Source organism: Colletotrichum jinshuiense, chromosome 4, assembly GCF_051148585.1.
Source record: "Colletotrichum jinshuiense chromosome 4, complete sequence".
Lineage (NCBI taxonomy): Eukaryota > Fungi > Ascomycota > Sordariomycetes > Glomerellales > Glomerellaceae > Colletotrichum > Colletotrichum jinshuiense.
The window spans coordinates 1,096,436-1,110,595 of record NC_139311.1 but is presented as its reverse complement, the minus strand read 5'-3'; the positions used below and the strand labels follow the sequence as shown (position 1 = coordinate 1,110,595).

General features: G+C 58.3%; 3 protein-coding genes across 3 annotated transcripts; 2 read left to right on the top strand and 1 right to left on the bottom strand.

Annotated features, from left to right (window-relative positions):
* Window positions 1-6,251: 6,251 nt before the first annotated feature.
* On the top strand, window positions 6,252-9,203 carry EsH8_IV_000289 (universal stress protein; the record flags this gene model as incomplete). The annotated part of the gene is made up of 3 exons (XM_083265179.1): window positions 6,252-6,793; window positions 8,055-8,436; window positions 8,511-9,203. 3 exons carry the CDS (start codon window positions 6,252-6,254, stop codon window positions 9,201-9,203), a joined length of 1,617 nt encoding a protein of 538 aa, XP_083124074.1.
* A 744-nt stretch (window positions 9,204-9,947) lies between these two features.
* EsH8_IV_000288 (Abscisic acid G-protein coupled receptor-domain-containing protein) lies at window positions 9,948-11,573 on the top strand (the record flags this gene model as incomplete). Its single annotated transcript, XM_083265178.1, has 1 exon — window positions 9,948-11,573. The coding sequence occupies one exon, from the start codon at window positions 9,948-9,950 to the stop codon at window positions 11,571-11,573; it is 1,626 nt and encodes a 541-aa protein (XP_083124073.1).
* A 543-nt stretch (window positions 11,574-12,116) lies between these two features.
* On the bottom strand, window positions 12,117-13,515 carry EsH8_IV_000287 (M20 family metallopeptidase; the record flags this gene model as incomplete). Its single annotated transcript, XM_083265177.1, has 2 exons — window positions 12,117-13,081; window positions 13,191-13,515. 2 exons carry the CDS (start codon window positions 13,513-13,515, stop codon window positions 12,117-12,119), a joined length of 1,290 nt encoding a protein of 429 aa, XP_083124072.1.
* Between the last annotated feature and the right edge of the window lie 645 nt (window positions 13,516-14,160).

Sequence of the window (14,160 nt, the reverse complement as noted above, 5' to 3'; positions counted from 1 at the left end):
GCTGCTGCTGCTGCTGCTGCCGCGGCCGCTGCAGGTACACACGGGAGGAGCGAGAGAGACGTGCCGGCGCTGAGAGTAGGAAGAAGCACGGCGAAGGGACCAGGGGCTCTACGTTGAAGAAAGACGCCTAGTAGGAGTTCGTCACGAGATCTGAGCTGCCCCGCGTTGGACAATTTCACAGTGTCCAGCTACTTTTTCCTAGTGAAGTCAAATCAAGAAATCAGCCAAGAGGATCCGTCCCTCCTCCCTCCCTCGTGCGTGCAAGATAACCCGGATGCGGATCGTCGCCGAGGGTGTTTCTTTCAATTGTTTCCCCCCCGTTCCCGCGATACCCCTCCGAGTGGTCTACCCCCTCGTCCTCGCCATGCACGTAGGAGTGGGAACTTGGTGAGAACATGTAGGAGAAACACGCCAAGGCCGTTTTTCTGGGGAAGATTGCGACGTTGCCCGCTCAGACATGTGCATCTGACGCGATCCACACAAGCCGGGAAGCCAAGACGGGTACGAAGTATATCGAGACCATCGGCGGCGGCTGGCAGGCCTCTTTCTTTCAAACTCGATCGAGCTGGGCGGCGGAGTGGCTCACAGTCTGGTCCGAGGGAGGGGGCATCTGGGGAACATAACAGAGGAAAGGGGTCCGGTGCGTACAGCGTGAGGGGCTGAGGGGCTATCCTAGTTCATGGGGGAAATCTCGAGTCGGAGGTTGAAATGTGACCGTTCAGATAGATGAGGAGGTCCGTCAAGACCAGTCCCGTGGGACGATGCCGCACGTCCGATGCCCAAATTCGCCATAAGGGCTGAGCGGAGCCCGCGGGGAAGGGAATTCCGAATCAGGCATTGCGTCCGCAATACAACACCGTCGGCCAACCGGGGAAATCGTCGGGAGGGACGGGATGGTCCGCAAGGAGACTGGAGTATTGTTCCCTACTCAGTGTTCCCCAGTGGCTCGTTGCGAGCATGTGCCACTCGCGTGAGGCTAGTCTGTTTAATCTTCGACGGCGTCTCACGTTATTCTTCCTAGTTGGCCTAATTCTTGACCTTAAGTCTTGGCTGAGTCCCTGCGAGTCAGATTTCGCCCTGTGTGCGGCGTGCGCTGGTTTCGCCTATCCTAGGGTTGCCAAGAGTCAATCGAGTCGCTGGGCGTGTATTGAGAACATTGAGCAATGAAGATCACGGGCGCGCTTGACGTCGCCTTTTTGGACCAACCTGCATCACTGTCCGCACCAATGACTGGGGTGCTGGGACGAACGAGCATGGGAATATGGCAGATGAGCAATTGTCGCTCGGCTATTGTAGGCGCATTGGCATGCAGAGTATGCATGATTACGTCTGAACTTACGCAAGCGATCGCGGAATTCTGAGATGAGATTGCAGATGTGCACAATCTTTGGACTTGGCCGGCAGGAGGCGCTGATACTTGGTGGTGTCGGCTGTAGATCAGATAGGAAGGCTGCAGGGAGGAAGCAGGCAGGTTCTTAATAAGGGCTCGCGCTGGGTGAGATGGATGGCTAGCTGCGGGCCAACGACGTGCGCGGGTGCAACAAGGCCGGCCTGATAGACCTTACACCGCATCAGCTGCTGGCCTGCCCATAACCGCCGTGCGAAAACGCAAGATGTGGAGGCCAGCCACATCTAGTTCCTATGGCACCCTTGTTTCGATTCTGACTTGTGTGTCTGTCTGGTTGGTAGTTAGCCGGGCTCTAAGAGCGCCGTTATCTTTCGGGGGGGGGAAACAGGTTGTCTGTTCCGTTGATCGGCGGCGGCGGCGTTGGAAGGAAGCTGTTTTTTGGTTGTTGGAATTGGCCATAGACTGTCAAGGTGACAACTCCAGGCGAGATGAGATTTGACAGAACTGCTGACAAGAGAACGCGGGTCCCTGCCGGCCTCGTGGCTCGGATAAGTGATTTGTCTGGCCCCGTCGATGGACACCGCTAGGCCACCCTGCACCATTTGCTTCGGTGACACGGCGCGACGTACATGGTGTGTCTCGTCACGACGGGCGCTGTGCCGGTGAGAGGTAGTACATCAAGAGTGAGACGTTATCGACGGCAAACAAAAGAGTGCCGGAAAGATCGGGAAGTTTTTTTATTTTATTTTTCCTGGGCCGAATGACGGGCTGCGAATGGCATCATTGCAGCAAGAGGTGGTCGTCGAATGAGATAGAAAGGGTGGCAGGTGGGCGTCATCTCCATGCTCGCCTTGGCATGGGCTGCCTCCCCGACCGCTTGTGTCTGCCGGCTTGGTGTCTTGGAAGCGTACCCTTTTTTGGCTCTCTGTGTATTCCATTCTCGTGGCTGCATCGTTGTCTCGTCTGCAAAGTCGGCGTGGTCTAGCCGAGCCCTTCGAACTGTACCCTGGCGACCAAGACGGCTTCCTGCGACGTTTATGGGTCCTGGCCAAGAGATTCGCGTGCCGGAAGAGAGGTTAAGAGAATGAGCCGCGGCCCCCAGCTCCAATACGGGTTCGATCCACTGAGACAGAAGGCAGGCATACTGAAAGGAGAAGAAAAGGCAGCGAGACAAGGCAAAGAGATTCGGTTGGCTTGGCTCAGGCTTGGCATTGGGCACGAAGTGTGGATTGCATGGGCCGGCTTGCGAAGTTGCGGACCAGGGCTCAGCAGCGAGGCATGCCGTCTCATTAACGAGAAGAAATGAGAAGAAGCAAGGTTGGAGGGGAGAAAGCAGCTTAGGGCGGCGCACACCGACTCGAGTGTGAATTCTGAACAAGTCTTGTCCCCCCTCCTCCATGCTGGCAGACGAAAGAGATGGAGCGGCACGTCTGAGTGGTTTGCCAAGACATGTTTGGTGGTGGACGAGTGGTTGAGAAGGACGAGAGGGGAGGGAGGGGAGGTGTGAAGTTGCGACGAGTTGAGCGAAGGCGGCAAAACCAAAAGGGACAGACGATATTAGCAGGTCGAGGGCCGGCTGGGCAGACGTGGGAGTGCGTCGTGCCGTGTGCGACGGTGGTGTTTGGTGCTTTTTTGGTGCGTGCAAAGTAATCCACTGTTGGCGGAGACAACCCTGATTTCTCTGGGCAGGCCCGGCGGCGGCGATAATCAGCTTGGCGCACTACCTTATGCTGCCGGGTGCCGCCATCCACGATGGTGGGATTCCTGGGGGGGCTTCGGAGGTCGTGAGACGGGAAATATGGGAATATGGTATGATGCGAGGGCGATGACTGGTGAGGATGATGGGCGGCAGAGTCTGGATTGCGTTTTGTGAGCCCTAAGCCAGACACCGCCTTTGGGGGATGATGGCGTAATATTCGCCGGACAGAGTCTCATGCTGGAGCAGCCCTGGAGCAGAACACGTCAGGATGTCTGGGTAGGGGACTGGGACCACGGACGGGCATAGTTGGAGGAGACTTTGCATCCACCCACCTGCGAGCGAGGTCATGTCATGCCATGTCATTGCAGGACATGACAGGGCCGGAGGCGCAACGACTGGCGATGTGACAGAACAGCGCGACTGGCGCCGGCGTGTTCGTCCGTTCAGAGTTGACTCGAGCTGCGCCGTGTCGAGTCGAGTGAGGGTCGAGAGAGGGAGAGAGAGCTACTACTGCTGTATACTACGGCGTAGTGCATCAAGAAACATCGCCGACAGGGATGGCAGTTGATGGCGGGTGCTTGACGACGGGTCCGCAGAAGCTTGTAAATGAGCCAGATGTGTAATTAGAGCCAGCAGAGAGGCATTAGAGGCGGCGTAGAGGGCGAGTATGATTGGGCTCGGTACTTGGGGCTGTCTTGGCGGGGGTTTGGGTGGTGTTTTCATATTTATTTTGGGTCCGGCGCTGGCCGTGAGGAGGGGAGGGAGGGGAGGGCCTGGGAGGAGCGAGAACTGGAGGGACGCGGCCGACGTATGTACATACGTGTGTGTGTGGGTATGAAGTTCACCACTAACTAGGTATCTGGCCGGACAAGGAGGAGAGTTCTTTGCAAGGCCCCTTGTGTGGTCCCCTGTGTGGGTTGGTGTTGTTGGAGTCACTGTCCTGGCTGTGTGGTTGCAGTGGACGTGAGGGAGTGAGTTGAGGCAAGTCAACTTTGTGTGTTTGTTTGCATGTAACTGCTGCAATGGAAGTCGACATCTGCAGAAAGTGACATGCGGTAACATCTGTGGCCATGAATGGATGGGCAGACAGATACGCTCTCAGCCTGCGGACACTCTGCCGCTCTCTCGGCCGGGGAACGGACAGCAGCAGCCAGAGGCAGAGAGGCAGCTCCAGAGGCAGCTCAAGCAAGCCTACCTACATAGGTACGTCAAGTCAGGTGCAGCTTGTGCAGCAGGTGCCTGTGGAGGATCCTAGCTCCCACCCGACTCCACCACTTCACCTCGCTCACTCTCACTCTCTCACTCTTACCGCGGTACTATGCATGTACTTTGGGCTCAGCTGAGTGAGGTGTCACGGCGTGTATCTGTATCTGTATCTGTATCTGCAAATATCCTATCCTGTCAGCCTGCCTCGCCAGGTGGCAGCAACTAGGTAGGTAGGCTACAATTCACTACAATGCAGCAGTGCTGCTATAGTGCCCGTCTCAGGTAAGACCTGTAAGGCGATCACGAAAGAACGACGTCGGACGTTTCCCATGGAGGTCTCACTCACTCCTGCACAGAGGGAGTAGCACTGCATACACAGACGGTACTCAGTGTGGTATATTATGCGACTGTGCTGTGTGTTGTGTGACCGTACCTAGATACCTAGTTTGTGTAGTGTAGAACAGAACAAAACAGCCCCCCAGCCACCCCTGCTCTGTTTCCTTTCTTTTTTGCTGCTCAACACCCAGTGCTTGCTTGCACCTGCACCCGCACCTGCACCTACCTTACCTACCCTTACCTGTCTGCTTCCCGGGCCCCTCCCCTCCACCTTTCCGCCCTTCACCCCTTCCCCCTTCGGTGTGCCCCTCCCCGCCTGCCCTCCACCGCACGCAGGCCCAGCCCAGACCCGGCCAGGGCATCACCCCCCCACCCCTGCTCCTGCCTTTGCCTCAGCTCCTCCTGTCGCTGCGTTAGGTTGCGTTGCTTGCTGCTTGCCCGATGTCCCTCCACTCCACGCATTGTCCTGTGCGTCACGCTCGAGATTGGCACCGACTGAGCGAGCACTGCACTGCCGGTTGTACTTAGATGGGAGAGCTCCTCCGCAGTTCATCGCAAGCATCCATGCATCGCCTCGGTGCTTTTCTTGATCAAACAACGGCCCATGTGCCCAGACTTTTCAACACCATTCCTGAGCTTGTTTTCGCCTCGATTGTCTCATCCTCTCCCCATTCCGCGCCCGTCGACGGATACCATCCCCGCATTCACTCGTCTGGCGCAGCCTCGAAAGGAGCCCTCACTACCTCTGTAACCCGCCAAACCGCACCACCACCGGCTACAATCTGCCCAGCATCCAAGGCCAAGCAAATCCGGCTCTCGCTCTCTCTCTCGCCCCGGGCCTATCCAGTCGTATCCTCCAGCTCGTACCATTGCAGAAGCTGTCATCCCGGTCCGCCAACATCACCTGCTGACCGGACCCGTCTGCCATCTCTTAGCTTCTGCACCCGCGCTGCAGCTACGCCACACTCCGTTTCTTTCCATCCGCGACGACGACACCACCATACTCGGGCCTTTCTGTGCCTTGTGAGGCCCCGCGGGCCTTGGCAGAAACCGCCTCATACGCCTCATCTCTCCTAATAAGAGAGCACCCTCATCCACGCCCAGCCCGCGCGCCCGCGATACTTTTGCTTCGTTGGCATTGCTGCTCCATCTCTCATCGAAATAGCCTTTTCCCACAGCCCCTTCCTGCCCACAACGACGACCGAGTACCGAGGAACCCCAGCAAAACCTAGTCCGAACCAGCAGTACCGTACTCACCAAAAAACCAACCATAAACCTCGCGAGCTCCCCCGTCCATACCCGTCGCACTCTATCCATCCCATTGTCATACGTCCCTACCTTGGCCAGGGCACGTAGCGAGGTGACGCTCTGACCGTGTCCCCGTTTGGTTCGCAGGCTCCAGTCGACAGACGCCCCTTTCCATATTTAGACCGTGTAGTCAGTCCACCATCAGCCACCTGCGCGCGCAAACCATCACTTGAGCTTTTGCACATTGCTTTTCAGACCCTTCCAAGACACCTCGCATTGCGCTTCCTTTGGGCCCTTTTCCCCGACCCTGGCAACCCGACACACTTGCAACTTCATTTTGGAACCTGCTGGGCACGACTGTTTGCATGCCGTCCCCAGGCTAACCCGAGTCCCACAGCACCTCTAACGCCTTCGATGAGGCCATCAGAAAACTGGCGCAGTGTATTTTTGCTTCCGCAGAGCGCAAAGGAGAAGAAGAAGAACAAAGGCAGCAAGGACAGCCCTTCGCCGCCGCCGAGAATATCATTTCCCAAGCCTCGGTCGCCGCAGACTCCTCGTCGACACACAATGTCGGGACCTAGCCCACGTTCGATGCTCCCGTTTCAAAGTCCCGATTCCGATATCTCGCCCAAGACACCTCTGCAACCTTCGGATAAGACAAAATTAGATTATTTCTCCATTGCCTCGCAGAGGAGAAGGGACGACGACACCAAGGGCGGTGATGTAGAGCAATTGAGCCGCGCGACGACGCTTTCAAGCTTTGCAAGCCCGTCACTTGAGAGCAGAACAGGGAGCGTCTCTGCCGAATCGTCAAGAACAGAGTTTGAAGCACGGCATAGAGGGTCATCGATATCGTCGTTGGCTTTCGCACCGACACGCAACCCGTCGCTGCCGCAGGGCAATCAGAAGAAGACGGACAAGGAGCGTATCAGGGCATCGTCACCCCCACCCGAAAGGTAAGCGCATCATGTTTTCTTGTCGTCAATTTCTCAATTTTCCTTTCTTTCGCCGACCTACCAAAAAAAAAAAAAAAAAAAAAAACCACATCATCCGCGAGCACCGAGTTCCGGGGCCTCGTTCGGCAGGTTGTCGTGGGTGCTTGGTTTTCCATGTCAGAGTCGGAGAGGACGCAAGTACGTCACCGGCCAAACAGCATGGGCCAGGTGCAGCGTAGCTCGGGGGGGCCGGTCTAACTTATATGCCACCCCCCGTTCGCCTTACATGCGCCGATTCTGCAGCCCTTTTTTTCCACAGCAGCCATCAATTTGACAGCCTACTTCTCCGCGACATTCCCGCTCTCCGATTCGCCCCGTTTTCCCTCGGACGATGGAATTTTCCGGGTGCAATCCACACGGTATTCACCAAAGCCTACGGAGCTGCAATGCGCAGTCTATGCGGGGGAATAAGGATGCTGCGAGGAACGGCTGGGCTGGACCATTGACTCCGGCGTCTAGACCGAAGTGGTGGGGTTAGACGACTCGGTCACCGACGGAGCCAGAAGTCAACTTTTCCGGTTCTTAATCAGGACGGTGTCACTGCGACGGACCCCTATTCTCCATGAACAAGCGTCAGCGGAGCATGCTTTCATTTTTTGTCGGCTGCCGTATTGTCGAGTTCGTCCCCGGGCAACTCCAACAACAGTCTGTCTACTTGGACCACCCTCGCATCTCATCCACATACCTACAACCAAGGGCTTCTGTCACTGCACATTGCAATTTTTGCATCATGGCATCACCCGATGATGAACCCCTCCAGCTCATGATGCACTGTTATTCGCCGGGGCTACACATGGCTACCCCACTACCCCGCCGCATGCGCCTGTGCCTCCGTTTACACTGCACAAAGGAGCAAAGTCGGGCGGAGGGTGTAGGCTGCGGGCGCGAAGACCCAGGACCGTGATGGCACCTAAGGCGCTCATCCTCCACAGCCACCCCTAGCCTGGAGTAACCGGGAGGTCCCCGCAGGAGGAGGAAACGCTGTCATTGTCGCAATTGCCCAGCCATTTTCCTGCGTCCCGGCTGCCTCTTACCAAACCACAACATCGTTTTTCCCCCTCTGACTCTTACCCTGACCAGTGGTCTTGTCGCTCTTCGCACCCCACTGTGCTTCTCTCTCGATTAATCACAAATAATCTCACCCATCTCTCTGTGGCTCTGTTCGCCGTTTACTGTGTTATTACTTAATGGCGACGCTAACGCAATCCTCCGTGCCGGACAGGTTCCAGTCTCATGTCGCATTCGACAATCTCCCGCTGGGCGAAGCGACCAAGAACAACACGCTGTCGCTGACGTTGAATGTTCGACACAAGGGGTATCAGGCCCAGAGGAGATCGCGCACATTCATGGTCGGCGTGGACGAGCACGCCTATTCCGATTATGCGTTGCAATGGTTGCTCGACGAGCTGGTCGACGATGGAGACGAGATCGTGTGCGTGCGCGTGATTGAAAAGGAGCTGCGAGCCAACGACCCCAACAAGGCATACCAGGACGAGGCTCAGAACGTCATGAACTCGATTCTCAAGCGCAATGGCGCCAACCGGGCCATTAGCGTGGTGCTGGAGTACGCCAGCGGCAAGCTGCACGCGACCTTCCAGCGGCTGGTGAGTGAAGTCTTTGCGCAGCATACCTTGGCAAACGTTGTGGAGCAGGCACTGACGCACGTTGCAATTCCCAGATCCATATGTACCAACCCGCGATGCTCATCGTTGGCACCAGGGGCAGGTCGCTCGGTGGTCTCCAAGGCTTGGTCAACACGCGCAACTCCTTCTCCAAGTACTGCTTGCAGTATTCGCCCGTCCCGGTTGTTGTCGTCCGCCCAACGGAGAAGCGTGAAAAGAAGAAGTCCAAGAGGCGTAACGATTCTGACCGTCAGACGTACGTGAGAATGCTCTCGGCGACAGGAGGCAAACACGAGGCGGATAGTGAGAGAAGCAGCATGTACGAGGTGGAGATTTCGAACTCGCTGGACGATGAGGCACACCAGGTCGCCAAGGCGCTCGGACTGCCGGCTGCTTTCGATCCCACCATCAAGCCAGTCGACCTGAACGCTCTTCTGCATCCCAGACAGCCGTCGACACCGCCTGCGCTCTCTCAAACGAATACAGCCGGCACGGGCAGGTCATCGGCGCCGCCAAGCACTGTCGGGGATAGCGACGAAGAGGAGGATGATGAAGAAGACGAGTTCGAGGTACTCTCGGGCGATCAAATCATCAACTCTTCACAAAAGGATAAGCTCCATAAGATGGAGGCCAGTGAGGCGGCGGCCCTGAGGCAGAATAGGAAGTCCAGTCTCGACTCTAGCGCCAGCGGGGCTGATGAAGATGAAGATGACGAGTTGAAGGCGTCACGAAACAGCAGCAACAGTTGAAGCGGCTGGTTCGAAGAGAGAGGTCATGGTCGCGGCCTTTTGTGACGTTGAGCCGATGAAGCTCAGCTGTGCATAGGTATTCTTTCAAAGGGCGTTTTGGTTGACAACATGGGCACCTCTTTCGCGTGTCGGGAGGGTTGCTTTGCTATACGAGGTTCAGAGGGTGAATTGCACCCAAAGTCGACCCAGATATGTTCAGGCATTCGGCGTGGTAGCACTGCTTCTGTATGGAGCCCACGGGCTGATACCCAATAAAAGACATGAATTACCAATATAGAAACCATCCACACCAGTATCCTCTCCTCCCTGTGTCCCAACGCTCAATAAGGGGCCTCTGCATGGACAGGGCTTTATACGGAAGTAGAATCAAACGTGCACCCGTATAGCCTGAAAGCATGAGTGAGTCGTTCCTGAACGCCCATTGGCCGCTTCATCGTATCTTGCGGGGCTGTCAGTGGTAAATGTGGCACATGTGGCTGAAGCTTAACCGGAGGCCAGGTTGGCGTGGCTGGAGCAGACTCCGACGCAGAGGTTACGAATGTCTCTCCTCAGCTGTCGCACGTGGATCAGTTGGCCGAACCCAACAACTACATACCAGACAATGTCGAAGACAGCCCTGCTAATTCCTCGCTAAGGACAAATTCGCTGCCATCCCACGGGGCATAGGATGAATTCTGCTTCGCTCCATTGCCAATCACACATGTCTTTTCGATTTCGCGACAACGCCCCACCAAGCCGCCCCAGATGCCCTGGTTCAGCTCTTCCTGCGACGAGTCCGCTTGCGCCGCCGTAGACCCAAACGCACCTTCGACAGCCGGCCTTCTCCTGTCGCTATTTCCCTTCATTGTGACCTTCGCCACAGTCGCCGCCGTCGCGGGCCGGAACATCTTCCCGAAGCTTGCAAAAGTACACGATGCCCACGATGGCGAGGACCACTACCTGCCGCCGCACGCGCCGCCCAGCCTGAGGCAGGTGCACGCCGAACATGGACAGAAAAGCGCGAGGAGGAGGACTGCGGCGGTCGTATTCTCCGTCACGATTGCGCTGGCCACGGTGCTGGGCGAGCTTATACTGAGCGAGATCTCGGACCTGGTCAGCCGGCGGGCTAGAGAGGTGGGGCTGCGCTTCACGGTGCCCACGCTCCTGGTGCTGCTGGTTGGCGTCATACCCTTTCTGGAGATCCAGAGCGTGGTCTCTGGTTTCGGGTGGAAGTTTCAAAGGAACAGCAAGGGCAGGATTCCGAGGTTCGCGTGGGGGGTCCAGCTGCTGGTGTTCGCGGGGTGGCTCTTTGCCTTTTGGAGCTTGGGGAGTTTCGTGGGCCTCGACAAGACGACGACCGCGGGCGGCGGTATTCTTCGCGCCTGCCTCGAAAGGATTGGCGTCATTGGCATCTCTCTGATGGCCATGCTCAGCGGCTTCGCCGCCGTGTCCAGCCCTTGGCACACTCTCGGCTCCATCTCGGAAAGGAAGAAGCGGCCCGTTACGGAGACCGACATAACGAGGAAGGAGACCGGGCTGGAGGCTACGAACGAGATGCTCCTGACCAAGCGACACCGCCTCCAGGCATTGGAGCGCAAAGCCGCCGATACGCAATCCGCTTCGTCGTCCAGCTCTGGCGGCTTCATGGGCAAGATGATTGGCGCCGTCCGCGGCATAGGCGGCGACGAGGCCGAGATGCGCGCGCTCCGACTGGAGATTGCGGGCCTGGAGACGATGGAGGCGAACCTCAACTCGTCCCTGGGTATGATGCGCTCGCGCCAGGCCGCCGACGCTCGCGCGGCGACGCCTCTGGGGCGGCTGCTTGCGATACCGCACTACATCTTCAGCGTCTACTGCCTGTACCGCATCCTGGCCACCACCCTGGCGATGCTGCGGAGGGCGTACTACCCGTCGGCGAGCTTCAGCTCCTCGGACCCGATCAACCGCTTCCTGGGCCTGCTCGCGCGGCACTGGGACCCCAAGCTGGACCAACTCGCCTGGGCGCGCCAGATCAGCTTCCTGCTCTCGGGCGTCATCCTCGCGGCCAGCGCCAACAGCGTGCTGCAGACGTTCCACCTCTTCTCTAAGTGGATGCCGGGCCTGCTGTACCAGGCGCAGGCGAACCTGGCGCTCGTCATCGGGCAGATCACGGCCGTGTACGTCATCAGCGCGGCGCTGCTGCTGCGGAGCAACCTGCCGAGGGAGATGGGGAGCGCGGTGGGGGATGCGCTCGAGGGGGCGCTGGAGCCGCGCTTCGTCGACTGGTGGTTCGAGGGGTGGTTCCTGCTGAGCTGCGCCGTCACCGGGCTGGGCGTGTGGATTTCGAGGAAGCTTGGAGGGGATGAGTGGGACGAATTCGCGGCGGAGGAGATGGGCGCCAAGAGGATGTAACACGGGAGGGGATGCCGTAGGGCAGCCCGGAGCGATGGCAGACCACGGGACATGTTTTGATATGGACGTTTGATATTGGGATGAGGGAGTTGGGGTGTATTAATACCTAACGGTCGGGGATATCACGGGACCTTGTAAAATTTGATCAATCAAAGTGTTTTGCTTCTAGGAACCTGTCTGCGCGAGACCGCGTGCGTATGTATGCTCCGCGCTGCTTTTGCCGTCACACATCCGTTCGTGCAAGAAACGACCAAATCTCCTGCCGCCCCTCAAGTCTCGTTGGCCAAGACAACAGAGCAGGGCTTCGGTTTGGGTAAGGAAAAAAGAAAAGAAAAGAAGGAAACCAGATGTGCCAGCATTATGTTTTTGCGACGTCCATCTTTGGTGGCTAGACTTTTCTCCTTTCGGCACCTATGTCATATAAATTACAGAAACATCAACGCAATGCTTTAGACTGGTGCTGTCCCCGATCATACAGGCTTGTTCACTCCCCCCCCGTCAACCCCGGACCCTCCACCCACCTCACCCCCTTTCCCAGCTCCCTCATTTCCCCATATCCTTCCTCCAGGCCTTCTTGACCTCCTCCAGCATGCCCTTCTTGGTGTAGATGTCGATCGCCACGCCGGCCAGCGCCTCGCCGACCCGCAAGCTCCTCTCGAACGCGACCCTCGTGCCCGCCGCCTCGGCGAACTCGGGGTTGTGCGGGCCCTGGCCGCCCTTGCCGGCCGGGATGGCGAAGCCGGCGCTCAGGCTGGGCATGGCGTAGCTGATGTCGCCCTGGTCGGTGCTCGCCATGGTCCGGCCGCGGATCTCGTCGACGTCCTCGTCCTCGGGGATCCTGGCGGCGGGCGAGAGGGCGTTGAAGTAGCGCGTGTAGCTGCGGCCCAGGACGCGGTTGGGCACGTGGTCCATGTAGCTGCCCGTCTGGGTGATCTTGAGGCGGGCGCCGGCGGCCGCGGCGCCGGCGGCGAAGCACCGCTCGACCTTTGCGCGGAGCTCGCGCAGGCGCGGCTGCGTGTTGGAGCGCACGACGAAGTCGCCGGCGGCGTAGGCGTGGATGATGTTGGGCCGGGCGCCGCCGTCGGTGATGTTGCCCTGGATGACGTCGCCCGGCATGGTCTGCTGGCGCAGCACCGAGAGCGCCGTGTACGCCGTGACCATGGCGTCGAGGGCGTTGACGCCGAGCCACGGGTTCGCGGCAGCGTGGGCCTCGAGGCCGAAGAACTCGACGCGGAACGAGGCGTAGGCCGACGTCCGCATGAGCGACGTGTCGGCGACGATGCCCGGGTGCGAGATGAGGTTCAGGTCCACGCCGTGGTCCGAGTAGGCCCCGGCCTCGAGGAGCCGGATCTTGCCGCCGCCGCCCTCCTCGGCGGGGGTGCCGTAGAGGACGACCTTGCCGGGGAGGCGGTGGCGGGAGAGGAGCGTCGCCGAGACGAGGGCGCCGGCGACGGAGGCGGTTGCGATCAGGTTGTGGCCGCACGCGTGGCCGATGCCCGGGAGGCAGTCTTTGTTTGTTTTGTTACTGTCAGCGCAACTGCTCGGTGCCCTTCTCATTTTACCCGGGGGTTGCGGTTCAAAAGAGATTGGGGGGATGGGACTTGGGGCCGAACTCACCCATCTCGGCGTTGAACGACACCACAGGGCCCTTCCTGCCGCTGTCCCAGACGGCGACCCACGCCGTCTCCATGCCGTAGGCCGAGGGCGTCACCTTCCAGCCACTCTGGGTCCTCATGAACGAGGTGAGGGCGTCGTGGGCGATGAACTCATGGTAGCCCAGCTCCGGGTTGTCGTGGATCTTCTTGTTGACGGGCCAGAGCGACTCGGCGAGGTCCGCGATGATGGACGTGATCTCGTCGAGGTACTCGAGCGAAGACGAGGAGGAGGGGTGGCAGTCTGAGTGGGAGATGAGGACGAAGCCGTCGTCGTCTACAGAGTCCATTGTGAGATGGCTTTATGTTTCAGTACGGGGGGGTCAAGTATGGCTTGGTGTTTGGTATGATCAAATAGGGTTCAATTGAGAGGGCAGGCAGTTGGGCTTGTGAGAATGAGAGATCTCGGTGAGCGATGGGATCGTCTGGGTGCGCGCACGTCGATGAGGGTGGTGCTCGGCAGCTGGCGAGCGCGACGGCTACAAGCGGCGGCGCGCCTCCGACCACCGGCCGGTTATCTCCCGTGGGCGCGGGCGGGTGTGGTGCGATGACAGTTGCCGGTTTGGGTTAGCACGTCCGCTATCATTGACCCCGAAGCTCGGTCCCATGCACAAAATTTCACCTCACATGCACAAACGTCGCATTTTGGGGGGGGAGCATAATTTCGGGGTGCGCGCACGTCGGTGTAAGGAGACAAGACGTTGTCCGACGATGGAGACGCGGTCGACCATAACCGTCTTCTATTCCGTTTATCTAGTTGCGAGTATGTAATAGTTCATTTCGTCTCCCTGGGCATGGAATCATAGGGTTGGTGTCCCAGTTCCAAGACATCTATCCGTCTAACTTACCGCAAAAGCTCGGGTTTGAAGCATCTTTTCTCCAGCTATTTTCGAGCATCCTGGAGTGGTAAGATGTAGGAGAATATGTTTGATGAC